This window comes from Oncorhynchus clarkii, unplaced genomic scaffold (genome assembly GCF_045791955.1).
Source record: "Oncorhynchus clarkii lewisi isolate Uvic-CL-2024 unplaced genomic scaffold, UVic_Ocla_1.0 unplaced_contig_4357_pilon_pilon, whole genome shotgun sequence".
Taxonomy (NCBI): Eukaryota; Metazoa; Chordata; class Actinopteri; order Salmoniformes; family Salmonidae; genus Oncorhynchus; species Oncorhynchus clarkii.
The window spans coordinates 69,975-92,421 of record NW_027257924.1 but is presented as its reverse complement, the minus strand read 5'-3'; the positions used below and the strand labels follow the sequence as shown (position 1 = coordinate 92,421).

General features: G+C 45.9%; 2 protein-coding genes across 3 annotated transcripts in view; one reads left to right on the top strand and one right to left on the bottom strand.

Moving 5' to 3' along the window:
- LOC139393660 (CD9 antigen-like) overlaps window positions 1-17,541 on the top strand; it is a 32,628-nt gene extending 15,087 nt beyond the window's left edge. The window contains exons 2-8 of one of the 2 annotated variants that reach the window (XM_071142001.1): window positions 10,387-10,489; window positions 13,844-13,941; window positions 14,253-14,327; window positions 14,648-14,749; window positions 14,960-15,049; window positions 16,718-16,801; window positions 17,000-17,541. In XM_071142001.1, coding sequence (XP_070998102.1) covers window positions 10,387-10,489; window positions 13,844-13,941; window positions 14,253-14,327; window positions 14,648-14,749; window positions 14,960-15,049; window positions 16,718-16,801; window positions 17,000-17,065 — 618 coding nt within the window. In that variant the 3' untranslated portion in view covers window positions 17,066-17,541. The remainder of the gene's footprint in view (window positions 1-10,386; window positions 10,490-13,843; window positions 13,942-14,252; window positions 14,328-14,647; window positions 14,750-14,959; window positions 15,050-16,717; window positions 16,802-16,999) is intronic. The other variant, XM_071142002.1, reaches the window with a different exon arrangement.
- A 2,763-nt stretch (window positions 17,542-20,304) lies between these two features.
- Window positions 20,305-22,447, bottom strand: part of LOC139393659 (CWF19-like protein 1) — a 42,788-nt gene continuing 40,645 nt past the window's right edge. Inside the window, exon 14 of the mRNA XM_071142000.1 lies at window positions 20,305-20,655. Within this exon, the coding sequence (XP_070998101.1) occupies window positions 20,511-20,655 (145 nt within the window). The 3' untranslated portion in view covers window positions 20,305-20,510. The remainder of the gene's footprint in view (window positions 20,656-22,447) is intronic.

Here is a 22,447-nt window from a genome sequence, read left to right as displayed (position 1 = left end):
GATACCTCTATGAGGGCCTGTAGCACATCATACAGTCTAGAGACCGACCTTTTTAATAGTGTCTGTGGATACCTCTATGAGGGCCTGTAGCACATCATACAGTCTAGAGACCGACCTTTTTAATAGTGTCTGTGGATACCTCTATGAGGGCCTGTAGCACATCATACAGTCTAGAGACCAACCCTTTTAATAGTGTCTGTGGATACCTCTATGAGGGCCTGTAGCACATCATACAGTCTAGAGACCGACCTTTTTAATAGTGTCTGTGGATACCTCTATGAGGGCCTGTAGCACATCATACAGTCTAGAGACCAACCCTTTTAATAGTGTCTGTGGATACCTCTATGAGGGCCTGTAGCACATCATACAGTCTAGAGACCGACCTTTTTAATAGTGTCTGTGGATACCTCTATGAGGGCCTGTAGCACATCATACAGTCTAGAGACCGACCTTTTTAATAGTGTCTGTGGATACCTCTATGAGGGCCTATAGCACATCATACAGTCTAGAGACCAACCCTTTTAATAGTGTCTGTGGATACCTCTATGTGGGCCTGTAGCACATCATACAGTCTAGAGACCGACCCTTTTAATAGTGTCTGTGGATACCTCTATGAGGGCCTGTAGCACATCATACAGTCTAGAGACCGACCCTTTTGAATGGGGTTTGACAAGGATCAAGCTATCTAATGTAGGACTATTTGGCTTCATGCCATACTGTGAGATTTGTGTCCTTAAGAAATTCCTGATTTGGAGGTATCTGAAATAATGTGTTGTTGGCATGTTGAACTTTCCCTGTAATTGTTGAAATGAAGCTAACTGGCCATCTATGTATAGATTACCAATTGTTGTGAGCCCCTTCTCCCTCCACTGTGAAAACACCACATCATCCAATGCAGGGTGGAAAGCACGATTCAGACAAATTGGGCTGTCAATGTAAAGAGTGGGTATGTTAAGAAAATACCTCACCTGTTTCCAGATCATAAGAGTATGACAAATGACTGGATTAGAGTCATAAGTGTCTTTTTCCACATATTCTGGACTATTAACAAGTGCAGGGAGTGAGGAACGTTGACAGGAGGCTTGCTCAATCAAAAGCCATGAAGGCATATAATTCTGACAGATCCCAGGGAAACTTTCCCTCCAGAAAGACAATGTTCAGATTAGCAGCCCAATAATACAGTTTGAAGTGAGGAAGGCCAAAGCCCTTACCTCTATCTTGTACTTGCATAAATGCTTCTTTGAAATTCTGGCTGCCTTGTTATATACAGTATAAATTGACCACGGTTATTGGTTTCGAATTCAGTATACAAGCCACAATAACATACCGACCATTAGGATCTGAAATGGAGGTTTGCCGGGGTTGGATTTGAATAGGTTCTGGTATCTAGGTTCTAAGATGATTCTACTGCACCAATGTGAACAATAAAATCCCACTCGTAAATATTTTGTTATTTTGTATTTATCCCTCAGTGTTCTACCTAGTGAGGGTTGACCCCCTGTGTTCTCATGGGATAAGAGCCCTTCTAGTGCACATAGAGTGTCATTAATGCATTTATCCCTCAGTGTTCTACCTAGTGAGGGTTGACCCCCTGTGTTCTCATTGGATAAGAGCCCTTCTAGTGCACATAGAGTGTCATTAATGCATTTATCCCTCAGTGTTCTACCTACTGAGGGTTGACCCCCTGTGTTCTCATGGGATAAGAGCCCTTCTAGTGCACATAGAGTGTCATTAATGCATTTATCCCTCAGTGTTCTACCTAGTGAGGGTTGACCCTGTGTTCTCATGGGATAAGAGCCCTTCTAGTGCACATAGAGTGTCATTAATGCTGACCTCTACTGAATACTGTAAGAATGGGGAGATCGCTGAATGTGGAAACAAACTACATACATAACAGGAGGTATTTCCTAACATCGGTTCAGTCTTTACTGTATAGTTAAGCAGTGACCACCAAGTGTTTCCCTCGTGATTCCTACTGTGATGCTCATCCAGTGGATGCATTGACCTTCTGCTTCTTCCGGTACTGGAGCGGTTATTGTTTGCTGGACTCCTGTCCTGAGTCTGCCGTTGGCTCGAGCTGGAGTGGTTGTCTCGCCATGGGACTGAACGGTCATGGCGTGGATCCAAGTAGACCTCTCAGCTACACGAAGAGCACTGGGAGTAATCAGCATCACCTGGTATGGTCCAGTCCACCTCTGCTGGTTCCAATGCTTTGGTCTCATGTCTTTCACCACCAGCCAGTCACCTGGTTGCAGTTTGTGCAGGATCCCCACCAGTGGCTGGGGTAGAGCCGCTTTCACCTGGTTGCAGTTTGTGCAGGATCCCCACCAGTGGCTGGGGTAGAGCCGCTTTCACCTGGTTGCAGTTTGTGCAGGATCCCCACCAGTGGCTGGGGTAGAGCCGCTTTCACTCTGGGGAAAATTGCCTTCAGAACATTGTTTAGAGCAGTACAATAACTTCATTGTCACAGCCCATAAGTGTCAACTTGTTCTGTGGGAAGGGGGAATTGATCATCCTCATTGGTCTACCTGTCAGAACCTCATGAGGAGCCAATCCAGTGGTTCTGTGGGGCCGCCCTGTCGTGGATATTTCCTTAATTACCAAATGATGAGAGAGCAAATCACACACCAGTCAGAGTTATGCTTAATCTTCACCTTTAATAATAATTCAGCTTTTGCAAAGCATTTTGACTTTCAACAGTTCAGTATCTCTAATGAAAAGTTGAGAGTCCTCAACATAATGGCAACTGGGATCTTTTATAGCAAAGATCCACCCCCCCTAGACGACGTGACAAACCACAGGTCTTAGGAACTTACACAAAGAAAGACTTTACTTCAGAGAGGAATATCCCCTAGCCAGACAGAGTTGGCTATAAATTATCGTTCAGTTTGGTCTCCTAAACAAAGCTCTTATTTCGTTCTTGGTACAAAATGGTACCAAGACATTACCCCCACCCAATGATATATATCAATTGTCATTTTAGACACTCCCATCCCAAATACAACCAATTCTGGACAAGCTCACGGAGAGGAAAGTGAGCCTCTAGGTTGAGAGAGGGAACATAGAATGGTTCCAGACACTGCCATCCTCCTCTCCCTGATGGGAAACATAGGGAGTGGCTGGCACACATACATTGTGGAGCCAAGAGATAATTGGTTCCCCATCAATCATCCCTTCACATGGTTTAAAATATACGTTTACACATGACGACAAGCTTGATCTCTCCCCTCTCTGCGGCCCAAGTAACTGAACCCAGGACAGAGAACAGATAACTGCAAATGGCCACCACTATAGTACAACAAGATACATTCTGATGAGAAGTAACTCACAAGCATATAATGCAAATAAAACATCTTATCTATGTTACCCAACTAATTCTGATTAATCCCCAACAGCCCTCACATGTACATCAGAGCCAGGGGCATCACAGTGACCCAGGAAAGCCCTGTCTCTGCAATAAGCTTCACATTCTTAGGGTCTAGATTTTAGGGTCTAATTAGGGCGTTCATTTAAACTGCCAGATTGCGGCTTATAGCTAGCTACAATGGGTCCTGAGGTCTATCTGCAGAATCTCAGACAAGTTCTGTATCACCAGGTTTACAAAGTGGGAGCCATTGTCGCTGGTTAATTTAGATGGTAACCCCCACCTTGGGATGATTCTTGGCCACTGCCATAGCAGTGGGATGTCGACATGGGAAAGCCTCTACCCACTTGGAGAAGGCATCCACTATCACCAGACAATATTTGTAACCCTGACAAGGAGAGAGTTCAATAAAATCCATCATTATTTGTTCAAATGGTCCTTGAGGGGTCAGATGAGTCGACAGTGGCATGGGAATTCCTCTTCCCATGTTGTTAGTCATACAAATCACATATTTTGCACAAAATTGTTCAGCAAACACAGAAAACCAAGGTACAAACCAACATATATTTACAAAATCACAACTCCCCCCTTTGACACATGATCCCTTCCATGTGACAACTTAGCTAAGTAGGGGAAACATGAACGTGGTAAGACTGGTAGCCCAGCCGGGCCCAGCCAGAGTTTCTGCACCTGGTCATACAGTATGTACATAGTCGTTTCCACTTCCTCAACTCAACAGGAACCACAGATGATTGCAAGTCAGAGATATCAGTGAGAGAGAAGAGGTTATTTTTTTTTTATTTTTATTTTACCTTTATTTAACCAGGCAAGTCAGTTAAGAACAAATTCTTATTTTCAATGACGGCCTGGGAACAGTGGGTTAACTGCCTGTTCAGGGGCAGAACGACAGATTTGTACCTTGTCAGCTTTTGAACTTGTCAGGGTTTGAACTTGCAGCTTTCCGGTTACTAGTCCAACCGCTCTAACCACTAGGCTACCCTGCCGTTATGATCAGGAAGTTAAACCATCTGTAACACAGGGGCCTCCACGGAAACAGCTGCTGCCTTAGCTGCCAAGTCAGCCATAGCGTTACCTTTGGAGACAGGGTCGGAAGAGTTAGCATGAGCGATGCACTTACAAATAGCAACTTCAGAAGGGAGCCAAATAGCATCTAGTATAAACAAGTTTTGAATGAGAGATTGTCTTACCAGAGGAGGAGGTCAGGAAGCAACGCTGTTTCCACAGAGTACCAAATCATGTACCAAACCAAAGACATATCTGCTATCTGTATAGATGATAGCAGACTGGCCTTTAGCTAATATGCCAGCTCTAGTGAGTGCAAAGAGTTCTGCTGCTTGGGCAGAAAGGTGGGAGGGTAATTTAGCACTTTCCAGTGTGGTTGAGGCAGTAGTAACCGCATACGCAACCAATGGTTCTCCTTTCTCAGCCATCTACAAACAGTTCCACATGTGTGTTTAGCAAAGGGACATCAGTTAAATCCAACCTTGGTTTAGAGACAAGCTCCACCAGGGCAGCACAGTCGTGCGGCTCTCCATCGTCCTCAGTGCACCTATTCAGGGTCACATGAGACATTGTAAGAAGAACATTCTGATAATACAGCAGTAGAGCTGGTGTTAGATGGGCCGTCATTCTGATCATGGAGGAGTGGACCTGGTGTTAGATGGGCCGTCATTCTGATAATGGAGGAGTGGACCTGGTGTTAGATGGGCCGTCATTCTGATAATGGAGGAGTGGAGCTGGTGTTAGATGGGCCGTCATTCTGATAATGGAGCTGGTGTTAGATGGGCCGTCATTCTGATAATGGAGGAGTGGAGCTGGTGTTAGATGGGCCGTCATTCTGATCATGGAGGAGTGGAGCTGGTGTTAGATGGGCCGTCATTCTGATAATGGAGGAGTGGACCTGGTGTTAGATGGGCCGTCATTCTGATAATGGAGGAGTGGACCTGGTGTTAGATGGGCCGTCATTCTGATAATGGAGGAGTGGAGCTGGTGTTAGATGGGCCATCATTCTGATAATGTAGCTGGTGTTAGATGGGCCGTCATTCTGACAATGGAGCTGGTGTTAGATGGGCTATCATTCTGATAATGGAGCTGGTGTTAGATGGGCCGTCATTCTGATAATGGAGGAGTGGAGCTGGTGTTAGATGGGCCGTCATTCTGATAATGGAGTAGTGGAGCTGGTGTTAGATGGGCCATCATTCTGATAATGTAGCTGGTGTTAGATGGGCCGTCATTCTGACAATGGAGGAGTGGAGCTGGTGTTAGATGGGCCGTCATTCTGATAATTGGGCTGGTGTTAGATGGGCCGTCATTCTGATAATGGAGTAGTGGAGCTGGTATTAGATGGGCCGTCATTCTGATAATGTAGCAGTGGAGCTAGTGTTAGATGGGCCGTCATTCTGATAATGGAGTAGTGGAGCTGGTATTAGATGGGCCGTCATTCTGATAATGGAGCTGGTGTTTGATGGGCCGTCATTCTGATAATGGAGTAGTGGAGCTGGTGTTAGATGGGCCGTCTTTGCCTGTGAAATAAGAGCATGAACTGCATGAGGCACGTGTACAGTGAGTTCACGCATGACAACAATGTCTGCACAAGCCATCACAGCTACAGTAGCTGCAGCCACAGCTCTCAAACAACAAACCAGACCTCTGGCCACACTGTCCAGCTGTTTGGAATAATACCCAACTGGGCGCTGCTTTCCTCCATGATCCTGTGTTAAAACAGATTACATAAAAACATTTTTCTCACAAACAAAGCAGTTAAAAGGTTTAGACTGGTCAGGGAGCCCCACACAGGGAGAAGTAGTCATGAGTTGTTCCAGTCTGGTCAGAGCAGTCAGTCCCTCTGGTGTCCACTTCATTTTGTCCCTCACAGCCATTTTGTGGCCATAATAAATAAGGTCAGTAAGCGGCTGCACCACCTCAGCATAGTCAGGTAACCACGCCCTACAATACCCTGCCATACCAGTCAATGACATCATGTGTTGTTGAGTAACCGGCTGTGGGACGGAGAGAATAGCCTGTATCCTCTCTGTGCCCAGCTGCCTGCCATTGGGAGTGCTGTCATGACCCAGATACTTCACTGTCTGTGAAACCAACTGTAACTTCTTCTTTGAAACTTTGTGGACAGAAATATCAACAGAGCCGCAGTATCAGTTTCACAAGATTCCATTGAGCTGGAGCACAACAACAAATCATCCACATACTGAACCAGAATGCTGATTCATCCACATACTGAATCAGAGTGCTGCTTCATCCACATACTGAATCAGAGTGCTGATTCATCCACATACTGAATCAGAGTGCTGATTCATCCACATACTGAATCAGAGTGCTGATTCATCCACATACTGAATCAGAGTGCTGATTCATCCACATACTGAATCAGAGTGCTGATTCATCCACATACTGAATCTGAGTGCTGTCCTCAGGGGGTATAAAACCCTACAGATTTTGCACTAAGGCTAGTCCAACGCTTACTAGTCCAACGCTCTAACCACTAGTCTACCTGCTGGTTACTAGTCCAACGCTCTAACCACTAGTCTACCTGCTGGTTACTAGTCCAACTCTCTAACCACTAGGCTACCCTGCTGGTTACTAGTCCAACGCTCTAACCACTAGGCGACCCTGCTGGTTACTAGTCCAACACTCTAACCACTAGAATACCTGCTGGTTACTAGTCCAACGCTCTAACCACTAGGCTACCTGCTGGTTACTAGTCCAACGCTCTAACCACTAGGCTACCCTGCTGGTTACTAGTCCAACGCTCTAACCACTAGGCTACCCTGCTGGTTACTAGTCCAACGCTCTAACCACTAGGCAACCCTGCTGGTTACTAGTCCAACACTCTAACCACTAGGCTACCCTGCTGGTTACTAGTCCAACACTCTAACCACTAGGCTACCCTGCTGGTTACTAGTCCAACGCTCTAACCACTAGGCTACCCTGCTGGTTACTAGTCCAACGCTCTAACCACTAGGCGACCCTGCTGGTTACTAGTCCAACACTCTAACCACTAGAATACCTGCTGGTTACTAGTCCAACGCTCTAACCACTAGGCTACCTGCTGGTTACTAGTCCAACGCTCTAACCACTAGGCTACCCTGCTGGTTACTAGTCCAACGCTCTAACCACTAGGCTACCCTGCTGGTTACTAGTCCAACGCTCTAACCACTAGGCAACCCTGCTGGTTACTAGTCCAACACTCTAACCACTAGGCTACCCTGCTGGTTACTAGTCCAACACTCTAACCACTAGGCTACCCTGCTGGTTACTAGTCCAACGCTCTAACCACTACGCTACCCTGCTGGTTACTAGTCCAACGCTCTAACCACTAGGCAACCCTGCTGGTTACTAGTCCAACACTCTAACCACTAGGCTACCCTGCTGGTTACTAGTCCAACACTCTAACCACTAGGCTACCCTGCTGGTTACTAGTCCAACGCTCTAACCACTAGGCTACCCTGCTGGTTACTAGTCCAACGCTCTAACCACTAGGCGACCCTGCTGGTTACTAGTCCAACACTCTAACCACTAGAATACCTGCTGGTTACTAGTCCAACGCTCTAACCACTAGGCTACCTGCTGGTTACTAGTCCAACGCTCTAACCACTAGGCTACCTGCTGGTTACTAGTCCAACGCTCTAACCACTAGGCTACCCTGCTGGTTACTAGTCCAATGCTCTAACCACCAGGCTACCTGCTGGTTACTAGTCCAACGCTCTAACCACTAGGCTACCTGCTGGTTACTAGTCCAACGCTCTAACCACTAGACTACCCTGCCGCCCCAGATAGGGGTGTTACAGGGTGATTCTGGACAGGGAATTAAAGCACCATTAGCTAACAAGGATGTATGAACAGGTGTAATACCTGCTATTGCCTCCCTACTGAGTGGATACTGTGCTCTAGATGGATGCCTGGTATCTTTAGGAGTGACTACCATTGGCTCAGCTCCCTTCATTCTACCAAAATCATATTTGTCCCTTGCCCATAGGCATTCAGGGACCCCTCTCAGGAGGGGTGAGTCTTCACTCACCAACATGATATTTGTAGAAAAATAAACCTGATCAACACCATGCACACCCCTCTCAGTTGGTGTTTCCCAACTGAGTGGGTAACAACTTGTCAGTGTGCTGGGTGAATATGTTGACCCATCAGGGTCTAAATGGGCGCCTGGTAGAAAGGGACCCCTCTCAATTGCTCCCCCGCATCTCCCAGTCTATAGTATCAACCAAGCATTTAATCCAAATTCCAGTATCCGGCTATTCTACTCTATCTGATTTTGACAGGGACACGTGGTGAATTATCCTCAAACAGGTAGAGGTCTTTTTGTGCAGGGGTTAGATTAACCCCTAAATCACAGAAATCACTGCTACAGTATAAACCCTCACACTGCACTGACTCATCCTGTGATGTAGCACACAGCCATTGTTTCTCATAATGGAGATCTCTTGTCAATGGTGAAAAATGGGAGGTGCAATGTAACCCTGCTTCAGACATGAAACTGAGGGCTCGTGGCCCTAATGGGTTTTGGCCATTGAGAAAACATGAGCAATATTGGGCACCTCATCATCAACATCCCATGCATAATACCAGTTACAAAACTCAGACATTAACATCAATTGCTCCCCTCTTCCTCCTCTTCCTCATGAATAACGGTTAAACCGGTTCGGCCACATGTTATGTTGATGCCCAGTTTACACAGGAGGTCCCTGCCCAACAGATTGACAGGACAGCGGTCAGAGAAGAGAAATTGATGTTGACACTTCAAATCAAATCAAATTGATTTATATTAAAGCCCTTCGTACATCAGCTGATATCTCAAAGTGCTGTACAGAAACACAGCCTAAAACCCCAAACAGCAAGCAATGCAGGTTATATTACACTTTATTACACTTCTCCTCAAAAAAGGAGACGGGCAGAGGCATAGTTACCTACTCTCTGAATGAGAGGCCTGAAGCCCCTACTGCTTTGACTGTTTCACTAAAAGCACCCTCTCTATGCCATAGAGGGTCCAGAATATCCCCATTTATCTGCCATAACCTTCCATAAGGCTCCAGTAGGAGCCTATATATTAGCCTATATATTATTATATTACTATTATATTATTATATTACTATTATTTTATCATATGTCTATATTATTATATTATATTACTATTATATTATTATATTACTATATTACTATTATTTTATCATATGTCTATATTATTATATTACTATTATATTATTATATTAAAATATTACTTTTGTATTATTATATTACTATATTAGTAAATTATTATATTTCTATATTATTATGTCTATAGTATCACATTATTATATTACTATTATATTATTTTTCAATATTATTATATTACTATTATATTATTTTTCCATATTATTATATTTCCATATTAAAATATTATTTTTGTATTATTATATTACTATTATATTATTATATGTCTATATTACTATTATATTATTATATGTCTATATTACTATTATATTATTATATGTCTATATTATTATTATATTATTATATGTCTATATTATTATTATATTATTATATTTCTATATTATTATATGTTTATAATATTATATTATTATATTACTGTTATATTATTATATTTCCATATTATTATATTATTATATTTCTATACTATTATATGTCTATATTATTATATTATATTATTATATTATATTACTATATTATTATATTACTTTATATTATTATATTATATTACTATATTATTATATTACTTTATATTATTATATTACTATATTATTATATTACTATATTATTATATTACTGTTATATTATTATATGTCTTATATTATTATATTACTATTATATTATTATATTACCATTATATTATAACGGATGTAGCAGCCTGAAACCAGTTTTCTAGAAAGTGTGGGGGGGGGGGGGGGAGATAAGTGCCTGCTGGGTATCATTCCCAAAATCTGAACTGTTCTTTACACTGTTTCTAACGTATGTGTGTGTGGGTGTGCATGTGTCAGTTGGCAGGAACAGGAGTGTTGGCCGTAGGGCTGTGGCTGCGTTTTGACTCTCGGACTGAGGGACTGTTCAGTGGAGAGGACTCTCCTTCTGTCTTCTTCACCGGTAAGACTGAGCTCTCACCCCTAACCCCTACACCTTAAATCCAACTTCTCACCCCTAACCATAACCCCTACACCCTAACCCCTACACCATAAAATATCTCCTCTCAGCTAGTGGTATCATCATGTCTGTTAGAAACTCGAAGGTCCACAAATAGGTTTCTAACACACACACACACACACTTAATTCTCTACACAGGGTCAGAGGTCAGGGACAAAGGGGCAGGGGTCAGGAAAAGGGGTCAGGGACAGAGTCAGGGGTCAGGGTCAGAGTCAGGGGTCAGGGACAGAGTCAGGGACAGGGGTCAGGGGCAGGGTAAGGGGTCAGGGACAGGGTAAGGGGTCAGGGAAGAGTCAGGGACAGGGGTCAGGGACAGGGTAAGGGGTCAGGGACAGAGTCAGGAGTCAGGGACAGAGTCAGGGACAGGGGTCAGGGACAGGGTAAGGGGTCAGGGACAGAGTCAGGGACAGAGTCAGGGACAGGGGTCAGGGACAGAGTCAGGGGTCAGGGGACAGAGTCAGGGACAGGGGACAGAGTCAGGGGTCAGGGACAGAGTCAGGGGTCAGGGACAGAGTCAGGGGTCAGGGACAGAGTCAGGGACAGGGTAAGGGGTCAGGGACAGAGTCAGGGGTCAGGGACAGAGTCAGGGTCAGGGGTCAGGGACAGAGTCAGGGTAAGGGGTCAGGGACAGAGTCAGGGGTCAGGGACAGAGTCAGGGACAGGGTAAGGGGTCGGGGACAGAGTCAGGGGTCAGGGACAGAGTCAGGGTAAGGGGTCAGGGACAGAGTCAGGGACAGGGTAAGGGGTCAGGGAGGAGTCAGGGGTCAGGGACAGAGACAGGGACAGAGTCAGGGGTCAGGGGCAGAGTCAGGGACAGGGTAAGGGGTCAGGGGTCAGGGACAGAGTCAGGGACAGAGTCAGGGGTCAGGGACAGAGTCAGGGACAGAGTCAGGGACAGGGTAAGGGGTCAGGGACAGAGTCAGGGGTCAGGGACAGAGTCAGGGACATAGTCAGGGGTCAGGGACAGAGTCAGGGACAGGGGTCAGGGACAGGGTCAGAGACAGAGTCAGGGGTCAGGGACAGAGTCAGGGGTCAGGGACAGAGTCAGGGACAGGGGTCAGGGACAGGGTCAGAGACAGAGTCAGGGGTCAGGGACAGAGTCAGGGGTCAGGGACAGAGTCAGGGGTCAGGGACAGAGTCAGGGACAGAGTCAGGGGTCAGGGACAGAGTCAGGGACAGAGTCAGGGGTCAGGGACAGAGTCAGGGACAGAGTCAGGGGTCAGGGACAGAGTCAGGGGTCAGGGACAGAGTCAGGGACAGAGTCAGGGGTCAGGGACAGAGTCAGGGACAGAGTCAGGGGTCAGGGACAGAGTCAGGGGTCAAGGACAGAGTCAGGGACAGAGTCAGGGGTCAGGGACAGAGTCAGGGACAGAGTCAGGGACAGGGTAAGGGGTCAGGGACAGAGTCAGGGGTCAGGGACAGAGTCAGGGACATAGTCAGGGGTCAGGGACAGAGTCAGGGACAGGGGTCAGGGACAGGGTCAGAGACAGAGTCAGGGGTCAGGGACAGAGTCAGGGGTCAGGGACAGAGTCAGGGACAGGGGTCAGGGTCAGAGACAGGGGTCAGGGACAGAGTCAGGGGTCAGGGACAGAGTCAGGGGTCAGGGACAGAGTCAGGGGTCAGGGACAGAGTCAGGGACAGAGTCAGGGGTCAGGGACAGAGTCAGGGACAGAGTCAGGGGTCAGGGACAGAGTCAGGGGTCAGGGACAGAGTCAGGGACAGAGTCAGGGGTCAGGGACAGAGTCAGGGACAGAGTCAGGGGTCAGGGACAGAGTCAGGGACAGAGTCAGGGGTCAGGGACAGAGTCAGGGACAGAGTCAGGGGTCAGGGACAGAGTCAGGGGTCAGGGACAGAGTCAGGGACAGAGTCAGGGGTCAGGGACAGAGTCAGGGACAGAGTCAGGGACAGGGTAAGGGGTCAGGGACAGAGTCAGGGGTCAGGGACAGAGTCAGGGACATAGTCAGGGGTCAGGGACAGAGTCAGGGACAGGGGTCAGGGACAGGGTCAGAGACAGAGTCAGGGGTCAGGGACAGAGTCAGGGGTCAGGGACAGAGTCAGGGACAGGGGTCAGGGACAGGGTCAGAGACAGAGTCAGGGGTCAGGGACAGAGTCAGGGGTCAGGGACAGAGTCAGGGGTCAGGGACAGAGTCAGGGACAGAGTCAGGGGTCAGGGACAGAGTCAGGGACAGAGTCAGGGGTCAGGGACAGAGTCAGGGACAGAGTCAGGGGTCAGGGACAGAGTCAGGGGTCAGGGACAGAGTCAGGGACAGAGTCAGGGGTCAGGGACAGAGTCAGGGGTCAGGGACAGAGTCAGGGACAGCATTGTTTCTGTCCTTTTGTTTCCCGTTTTCTCTGAAGAACTGTCACAGAAAGATGTTCCTTCTTTCTTGCTTGCTTTCCTGCATTTTTTCTTTCTTTCTATATATAACTGCTGTCCAGTGTGTGAGACCTAATAGGGTGGAGGGTGTATCATCATGTCTCCAGAGGGCTGCTATATCACCAGGGTTACAGAGGGATGCTATGTCACCAGGGTTACAGAGGGATGCTATGTCACCAGGGTTAGAGAGGGCTGCTATGTCACCAGGGTTACAGAGGGCTGCTATGTCACCAGGGTTACAGAGGGATGCTATGTCAGCAGGGTTACAGAGGGCTGCTATGTGTGCATGGTGTGTATTCATGGTGTGTGTGTATGGTGTGTGTGCATGGTGTGTGTGTATGGTGTGTGTGCATGGTGTGTGTGCATGGTGTGTGTGTGTGTGTATGGTGTGTGTGTGTGTATGGTGTGTGCGCATGGTGTGTGTATGGTGTGTGTGTGTGTGTGTATGGTGTGTGTGTGTGTGTGTATGGTGTGTGTGTGTGTGTGTGTGTGTGCATGATGTGTGTGCATGGTGTGTGTGTGTATGGTGTGTGTGTGCATGGTGTGTGTGCATGGTGTGTGTGCATGGTGTGTGTGTGTATGGTGTGTGTGTGTGTGGTGTGTGTGTGTATGGTGTGTGTGCATGGTGTGTGTGTATGGTGTGTGTGTGTATGGTGTGTGTGTGTGTGTATGGTGTGTGTGCATGGTGTGTGTGTATGGTGCGTGTGCGTGGGGTGTATTCATGGTGTGTGTGCATGGTGTGTGTGTGTGCATGGTGTGTGTGCATGGTGTGTGTGTATGGTGTGTGTGCGTGGTGTGTATTCATGGTGTGTGTGTATGGTGTGTGTGTTTGGTGTGTGTGCGTGGTGTGTATTCATGGTGTGTGTGCATGGTGTGTGTGGTGTGTGTGTGTGTGTGTGCATGGTGTGTGTGGTCCACAGGTGTGTATATTCTGATCGCTGCGGGGGCGTTGATGATGGTTGTTGGGTTCCTGGGCTGCTGTGGAGCCATTAAGGAATCCCCCTGTATGCTCGGACTGGTGAGGATCAATGATGGTGATCATAGAATACAATGATAACACACTTTTCATTGCAAGGCCTCACACCCTGTCTGTCTCTCGTTCTCCCCCTGTCTGTCTCTCTCCCCTGTCTGTCTCTCTCCCCGCCCCCTGTCTGTCTCTCTCCCCGCCCCCTGTCTGTCTCTCTCCCCGCCCCCTGTCTGTCTCTCTCCCCGCCCCCTGGTTTCTCCCCCCTGTCTGTCTCTCTCCCCGCCCCCTGTCTGTCTCTCTCCCCGCCCCCTATCTGTCTCTCTCCCCACCCCCTGTCTGTCTCTCGTTCTCCCTCTCTCCAGTTCTTCTTCTTCCTGTTGTTGATCTTTGGGGTGGAGGTAGCAGCAGGGATCTGGGGGCTCTCCAATAAAGATACGGTAACACACTCAGAGGCTGTTTCACTGTTTGTTGTTCTTACTGTGGACAGACCATCAGACCATCTATTACAGATCAATACAAAACCTTAGCATCTCTCCATTCTCATGTCTCTCCTCTCCTTCTGTCTGTCTCCCCCTCCCCTGTCTGTCTCTCTTCTTTCCCCCCTGTCTGTCTCTCCCCACCCCCTGTCTGTCTCCCCCTTCCCTCTCTGTCTCTCCCCACCCCCTGTCTGTCTCCCCCTTCCCTCTCTGTCTCTCCCCACCCCATGTCTGTCTTTCCCCTCCAACGTCCCTTGTCTCCCCCGTCTGTCTCTGTCTAGGTGGTGGAAGACATCACAGAGTTCTACAAGCAGACTTACAATAACTACATGAACACCAAGCAGGAGGCCCTGAAGGAGACATTACGCCTCATACACTTTGGAGTGAGTACACACACAACTCCAACATAACAGTCCAGTGTGTCTGTCTGTCTGTCTGTCTGTCTGTCTGTCTCTGTCTGTCTGTCTGTCTCTGTCTGTCTGTCTGTCTGTCTGTACAGACACACATAACTCTAACATAACAATCCAGGGTCTGTCTGTCTGTCAAGTGTACAGTGGAACTAAAATTGTGTTGCCTGTGTTTCCCTGGGGCAGCTGAACTGCTGCGGCCTGACAGGCACGATAATTGACAGCGCCAGGGAGACCTGCCCAAAGAAGGAAGGACTGGAGGCTCTGATTACCACGGTAACAAACATAACCCCTGCCGCAACAACTATTTGAGTGACGAGCCATTATATTATAGGGTAGAAGTGTATATTACAGGGTAGAAGTGTATATTATAGGGTTGAGGTGTATATTATAGGGTAGAAGTGTATATTACAGGGTAGAGGTGTATATTATAGGGTAGAAGTATATATTACAGGGTAGAGGTGTATATTATAGGGTAGAAGTGTATATTACAGGGTAGAGGTGTATATTATAGGGTAGAAGTGTATATTACAGGGTAGAGGTGTATATTACAGAGTAGAAGTGTATATTACTGGGTAGAAGTGTATATTATAGGGTAGAAGTGTATATTATAGGGTAGAAGTGTATATCACAGGGTAGAAGTGTATATTATAGGGTAGAAGTGTATATTATAGGGTAGAAGTGTATATTATAGGGTAGAGGTGTATATTATAGGGTAGAGGTGTATATTACAGGGTAGAGGTGTATATTACAGGGTAGAGGTGTATATTACAGGGTAGAAGTGTATATTATAGGGTAGAGGTGTATATTACAGGGTAGAAGTGTATATTACAGGGTAGAGGTGTATATTACAGGGTAGAAGTGTATATTATAGGGTAGAGGTGTATATTACAGGGTAGAGGTGTATATTACAGGGTAGAAGTGTATATTATAGGGTAGAGGTGTATATTATAGGGTAGAGGTGTATATTATCGGGTAGAAGTGTATATTACAGGGTAGAAGTGTATATTACAGGGTAGAAGTGTATATTATAGGGTTGAGGTGTATATTATAGGGTAGAGGTGTATTTTACAGGGTAGAAGTGTATATTATAGGGTAGAGGTGTATATTATAGGGTAGAGGTGTATTTTACAGGGTAGAGGTGTATATTACAGGGTAGAAGTGTATATTATAGGGTAGAGGTGTATATTACAGGGTAGAAGTGTATATTACAGGGTAGAAGAGGAATATTACAGGGTAGAAGTGTATATTACAGGGTAGAGGTGTATATTATAGGGTAGAGGTGTATATTATAGGGTAGAGGTGTATATTATCGGGTAGAAGTGTATATTACAGGGTAGAAGTGTATATTACAGGGTAGAAGTGTATATTATAGGGTTGAGGTGTATATTATAGGGTAGAAGTGTATATTACAGGGTAGAAGAGGAATATTACAGGGTAGAAGTGTATATTATAGGGTAGAGGTGTATTTTACAGGGTAGAGGTGTATATTACAGGGTAGAAGTGTATATTATAGGGTAGAGGTGTATATTACAGGGTAGAAGTGTATATTACAGGGTAGAAGTGTATATTACAGGGTAGAAGTGTATATTACAGGGTAGAGGTGTATATTACAGGGTAGAGGTGTATATTATAGGGTAGAGGTGTATATTATCGGGTAGAAGTGTATATTACAGGGTAGAAGTGTATATTACAGGGTAGAAGTGTATATTATAGGGTTGAGGTGTACATTATAGGGTAGAGGTGTATTTTACAGGGTAGAAGTGTATATTATAGGGTAGAGGTGTATATTATAGGGTAGAGGTGTATTTTACAGGGTAGAAGTGTATATTACAGGGTAGAAGTGTATATTACAGGGTAGAAGTGTATATTACAGGGTAGAAGTGTATATTACAGGGTAAAAGAGTTGTAGTAGTGTGTAATCTCAGTGTGTTGTTCTGTCAGAGTTGCCCAGCGGCCATTGACGAGGTGTTCAACTCTAAACTCCATATCATTGGAGGAGTGGGCATCGGAATTGGAGTCCTCATGGTGAGAACAGCCAATCAACTCTCTCCTCTCCTGTCTCGCTCTCTCATTCACTCCTTTATTTTCTATCCATCCTCCACTCCTCTCCTTCACACCTCTCTTTTCTATCTCTCCTTCTTCTCTCTCCTCTTCCTCTCCTCCACTCCTCTGTCCTCTCCCTCCTCTTGTCCTCTAATGATGTGTAGTTTCTCTTCTGTCCAGATCTTTGGGATGATCTTCAGCATGCTGCTGTGCTGTGCCATCAGGAGGTCCCGTGACATCATGTAGACTCAGACTCTGCCATTCCGTGCACTTAACTTATCTGCGTGTCTGTCCTCAATAGATGTTAAATGCTCACTAGGTTTGTACTGCCATTCGAGTTAGTTGTCAGTTTTAGGCTGGCAGCCAAGCAGCCAGCCAACCAGCCAGCCAGTCAGTCAGGCTCTACCCTGGATGGAAACTCAGTCTCCTGTGAATGTGTGGAGCTGTGCTGATGTTTCTGGCTGTGTAACAATGTAATCAGTGTATCGTTTCATCACTGTAGAAGCAAAACGCCTTCAAATCTGCCAGAATTTAATCTGTTGTATGTGCTCTAAAAACCTGACTATGTTTCTCCTCATATTGCCTGTTTGTTCAGCTACATGGACTGTAACAACTTTAGGGCCGAGTACAGATTTTATAAACATTTTTATTGCAACTATTTTGATGTACAAAGATGTGTATTTCTTTGAATTGCCAAATAAAATGAATTAATATGGATGTTAGACTGTGAGTGACTGTGGAGATGGATGTGGGGATTAGATCTAGGGAACAGAACAACTCTCTTCAATGGTTTATGTTCAACTCAACATACCAAACATCTGGTCAGGTCATTGACTTCAGAACAAAAGATGCTTATTGGGATTGTCCTGGAGAAAGGGAGGAGGGCTTTCCGCTAGATGGGCTAGCCGCAAAGTAAAAAACGGCTAAACTGTAAACAAAACGTATGAAAACTAAAATGAGCTTGTTTAAGATTACGCATAGTGTTAGCAGTGTGATTAAAATCAGGATGTGTGGCTGAGCCAGCTAGTAGAGCTGCCTCCAGGACAATATTCATCCCAATAAATGGCCAACCAGCAACGAAGTCCCTGGTTAACTAGTCCTTAGAAATATACCCCTGGTGAACTAGTCCTTAGTTAGTACTATACGCCTGGTGAACTAGTCCTTAGTTAGTACTATACCCCTGGTGAACTAGTCCTTAGTTAGTAATATACCCCTGGTGAACTAGTCCTTAGTTAGTAATATACCCCTGGTGAATTAGTCCTTAGTTAGTAATATACCCCTGGTGAATTAGTCCTTAGTTAGTAATATACCCCTGGTGAATTAGTCCTTAGTTAGTAATATACCCCTGGTGAACTAGTCCTTAGTTAGTAATATACCCCTGGTGAACTAGTCCTTAGTTAGTAATATACCCCTGGTGAACTAGTCCTTAGTTAGTAATATACCCCTGGTGAACTAGTCCTTAGTTAGTAATATACCCCTGGTGAACTAGTCCTTAGTTAGTAATATACCCCTGGTGAACTAGTCCTTAGTTAGTAATATACCCCTGGTGAACTAGTCCTTAGTTAGTAATATACCCCTGGTGAACTAGTCCTTAGTTAGTAATATACCCCTTATGAACTAGTCCTTAGTTAGTACTATACGCCTGGTGAACTAGTCCTTAGTTAGTAATATACCCCTGGTGAACTAGTCCTTAGTTAGTAACATACCCCTGTTGAAGGAGATGCTGCCCTCTGCTGGTCAGGATGAGCCCCTACAGATGGCTGAGTCATCAGGAAGCAGCAGAGACTTCCATCCTCCACTAACACACAGCTTGCTGGCAAAGCTTTGAGTAGGAAAGAAATCAAGACTCAAAACAAACATAGAAAAAAGCTTTTAATCAGGGACCTTGTACAAAATGATGACACTGATTTATCTCCACATTGTGAAAACTACTTTTTCAGACGATTGGATTGAAGTAAAAACAGAGAAGGCAGGAAGTGCATTAATAAGGGAAGATCTCAACTGCACCCTGCGCCTCCAAATTAAACGCCCTTCACAATGTTCAGCATTGACACTTATGTCAGGCCTCTCAAGTTCCCACCCTGATGCTGAGTTTGTAACCATGAGGGCATTTACCAGTTGTGTCGTCATAAATACCAGTGGGACCATTCATGTGATTTGAACTTGTTGAGAATCGTCGATTGGCTAACGGCCAACAAGCTGCGTCCTCCTAAAAGTACAGCTATCATGCTTTTAAACAAATTATAGTTCAAAAACCACTGCTATTTTTAAATAATGTTTTGTTGCATTTAACTGCCTGAAAATGTCCTTTAGTAGGTGAGGTCAGCATGTGGGAGAAGTGGGAGCTCACAATGATAGTTTTCCCACTAGTAATTACCAGTTGGAGGGACATTGAAGTAGATTTAACCCAGTCGTATGTGGCAACTTCCCAGTTGGTTCCAAACGCACCACGACACTGCCTCCAGCACTTTGGTAAAGGGGGCGTGTCTGTAGCATGGGACATCGCCTACTCCGGGGTCATGTGACAGGATGTCACCAAGCACAACACAGGATACATTGGCCAATTCATTTAAAACTTTGGCTTGCTTATATAACGTGGGTACTACCCGTTTTATGAAATGAGGGGAGTTGGTAACGTGGGTGTGGAGCAATTTGACGAGGTGCTGAAAGGCCCTATTCTCAACCCCTGAGAACGGACACATATCCACGCAATAAACCCAAGACTGTAAAAAACATAAACATTGCCTACCTATCGCTCTGAACTTTGGCCCGGTCAGAAACAGCTGAATGCAGACGGGAGGTGGTGTGAATTCTTTGTGTTTCCGTCATGCTACACTATACTGGGGTGATGTGGGTGTCAACATGTTGGAGGTGCTCCGTCATGCTACACTATACTGGGGTGATGTGGGTGTCAACATGTTGGAGGTGCTCCGTCATGCTACACTATACTGGGGTGATGTGGGTGTCAACATGTTGGAGGTGCTCCGTCATGCTACACTATACTGGGGTGATGTGGGTGTCAACATGTTGGAGGTGCTCCGTCATGCTACACTATACTGGGGTGATGTGGGTGTCAACATGTTGGAGGTGCTCCGTCATGCTACACTATACTGGGGTGATGTGGGTGTCAACATGTTGGAGGTGCTCCGTCATGCTACACTATACTGGGGTGATGTGGGTGTCAACATGTTGGAGGTGCTCCGTCATGCTACACTATACTGGGGTGATGTGGGTGTTAACATGTTGGAAGTGCTACAGCAGCTATTCTCCTTCTGCGTGGAGACATACTGTTAACGCTTTATCCACAACTCTGTCCATCACCGTTATAATCTACGTTCATGACAAAATGTTCCCAAACTGGAGATTTGAACGATGGAGGATCCTCCGGTTATGGTTTGACCCCACCAATCACCATCGTACAGAACTAGTTCCCGGCTGCGCCTCACAAAAGGACGGTTTTTGAAATGCGCCAATTAAGATTTAAATTTTGATTACAACGTGCACATAGGCTCTAGTTGTTTCAACGGAATAGACTGAAATGTTCAGCTCAGATTTACTGCAGACATAGGCCTACAACACAGCACAGACTATAGGACTGGTGTTGTTAATCCAGAAGTCCCCGTACCCAACGGTTCAGTATGAAAACGTGTACCATTACACCCCTCCTGTACGGTACAGTGTGTGTCGGTGTTCAGTCTTCCAGTGCAAAGTCGTATGGTTGGAAGTCGTTTCGTAGTTGTTTGCTCAGACCCTCCTCCTCCTCTGGGGTCTGTTTACACGCTCTCCAGTCGGCCCTCTCCGGGATGTTCAGCAACGCCTCGCTGGCCAACACCTCCCTGCACCACACAGAGAGACACACAGAGAGATACACAGAGAGACACACAGAGAGACACGTTAGTAACTGTTTTTGTAGGGATGGAATGACCCATATGCGTCCCTGAATCAAATGTTGAAGATACTAGAGCATCAGTCCAGGGACCCCTAACCGATCCAAAACGTAGCATCAGTCCAGGGACCCCTAACCGATCCAAAACATAGCATCAGCCCAGGGACCCCTAACCGATCCAAAACATAACATCAGCCCAGGGACCCCTAACCGATCCAAAACATAACATCAGCCCAGGGACCCCTAACCGATCCAAAACATAGCATCAGCCCAGGGACCCCTAACCGATCCAAAACGTAGCATCAGTCCAGGGACCCCTAACCGATCCAAAACATAGCATCAGTCCAGGGACCCCTAACCGATCCAAAACGTAGCATTAGTCCAGGGACCCCTAACCGATCCAAAACGTAGCATCAGTCCAGGGACCCCTAACCGATCCAAAACATAGCATCAGTCCAGGGACCCCTAACCGATCCAAAACGTAGCATCAGCCCAGGGACCCCTAACCGATCCAAAACATAGCATCAGTCCAGGGACCCCTAACCGATCCAAAACATAGCATCAGTCCAGGGACCCCTAACCGATCCAAAACGTAGCATCAGCCCAGGGACCCCTAACCGATCCAAAACGTAGCATCAGCCCAGGGACCCCTAACCGATCCAAAACGTAGCATCAGCCCAGGGACCCCTAACCGATCCAAAACGTAGCATCAGCCCAGGGACCCCTAACCGATCCAAAACGTAGCATCAGTTAGAAAATAGGTTCAAAGGTCATGCTGGTTCACAATTTTTGTTTGCTGATATTACTTTCTTTCTAGCTTCTGAAAATATCTCTCATCTCAACTGCGTTGACAGTCATTGATCTCCAAGCATGGAAGTGCGTTGACAGTCATTGATCTCCAAGCATGGAACTGCGTTGACAGTCATTGATCTCCAAGCATGGAAGTGCGTTGACAGTCATTGATCTCCAAGCATGGAACTGCGTTGACAGTCATTGATCTCCAAGCATGGAACTGCGTTGACAGTCATTGATCTCCAAGCATGGAACTGCGTTGACAGTCATTGATCTACAAGCATGGAACTGCGTAGTAGTGTGGTAGATGTCTAGAATCCCTTTTGGCCCTAATCTGATATTGGTAGTGGTGTGGTAGATGTCTAGAATCTCTTTTGGCCCTAATCTGATATTGGTAGTGGTGTGGTAGATGTCTAGAATCTCTTTTGGCCCTAATCTGATATTGGTAGTAGTGTGGTAGATGTCTAGTCTCCAGGCAATATCAGTAGCCTGACTGTACCTGCTGAACGGGCTTACAGTGGATGTGATTTAGATTGCTCAGGTTCACCATCAGGTTCACCATAGGTTTGGTAGTTTTTCCTGAAACAATCAGTGTATATGGTCATAGACAGGGTAAAGTTGATCATTTCATAACAAGGACAGCAGAAGCAAGAGAAGAAGAGAAAATCACTCTGTCAAAACTTCCAAACAGTCAAAACCATTCCATTTAGAGATGGGGATGAAATCCAAACTGATATTCATCGGCCATGTCATCGCTAATTTGTAAAGGATAATTATTGATACATTACTAATTTGTAAAGGATAAATATTGATACATTACTAGCTCAAACACTTGAAGGTGATTTCAGAACCAGAGTCAGGGGACAAAAAACAGACTGCATTGCCTCCTAATCTGTAGATGTCAAGTCTCCCTTATGGCCCTAATCTGTAGATGTCAAGTCTCCCTTATG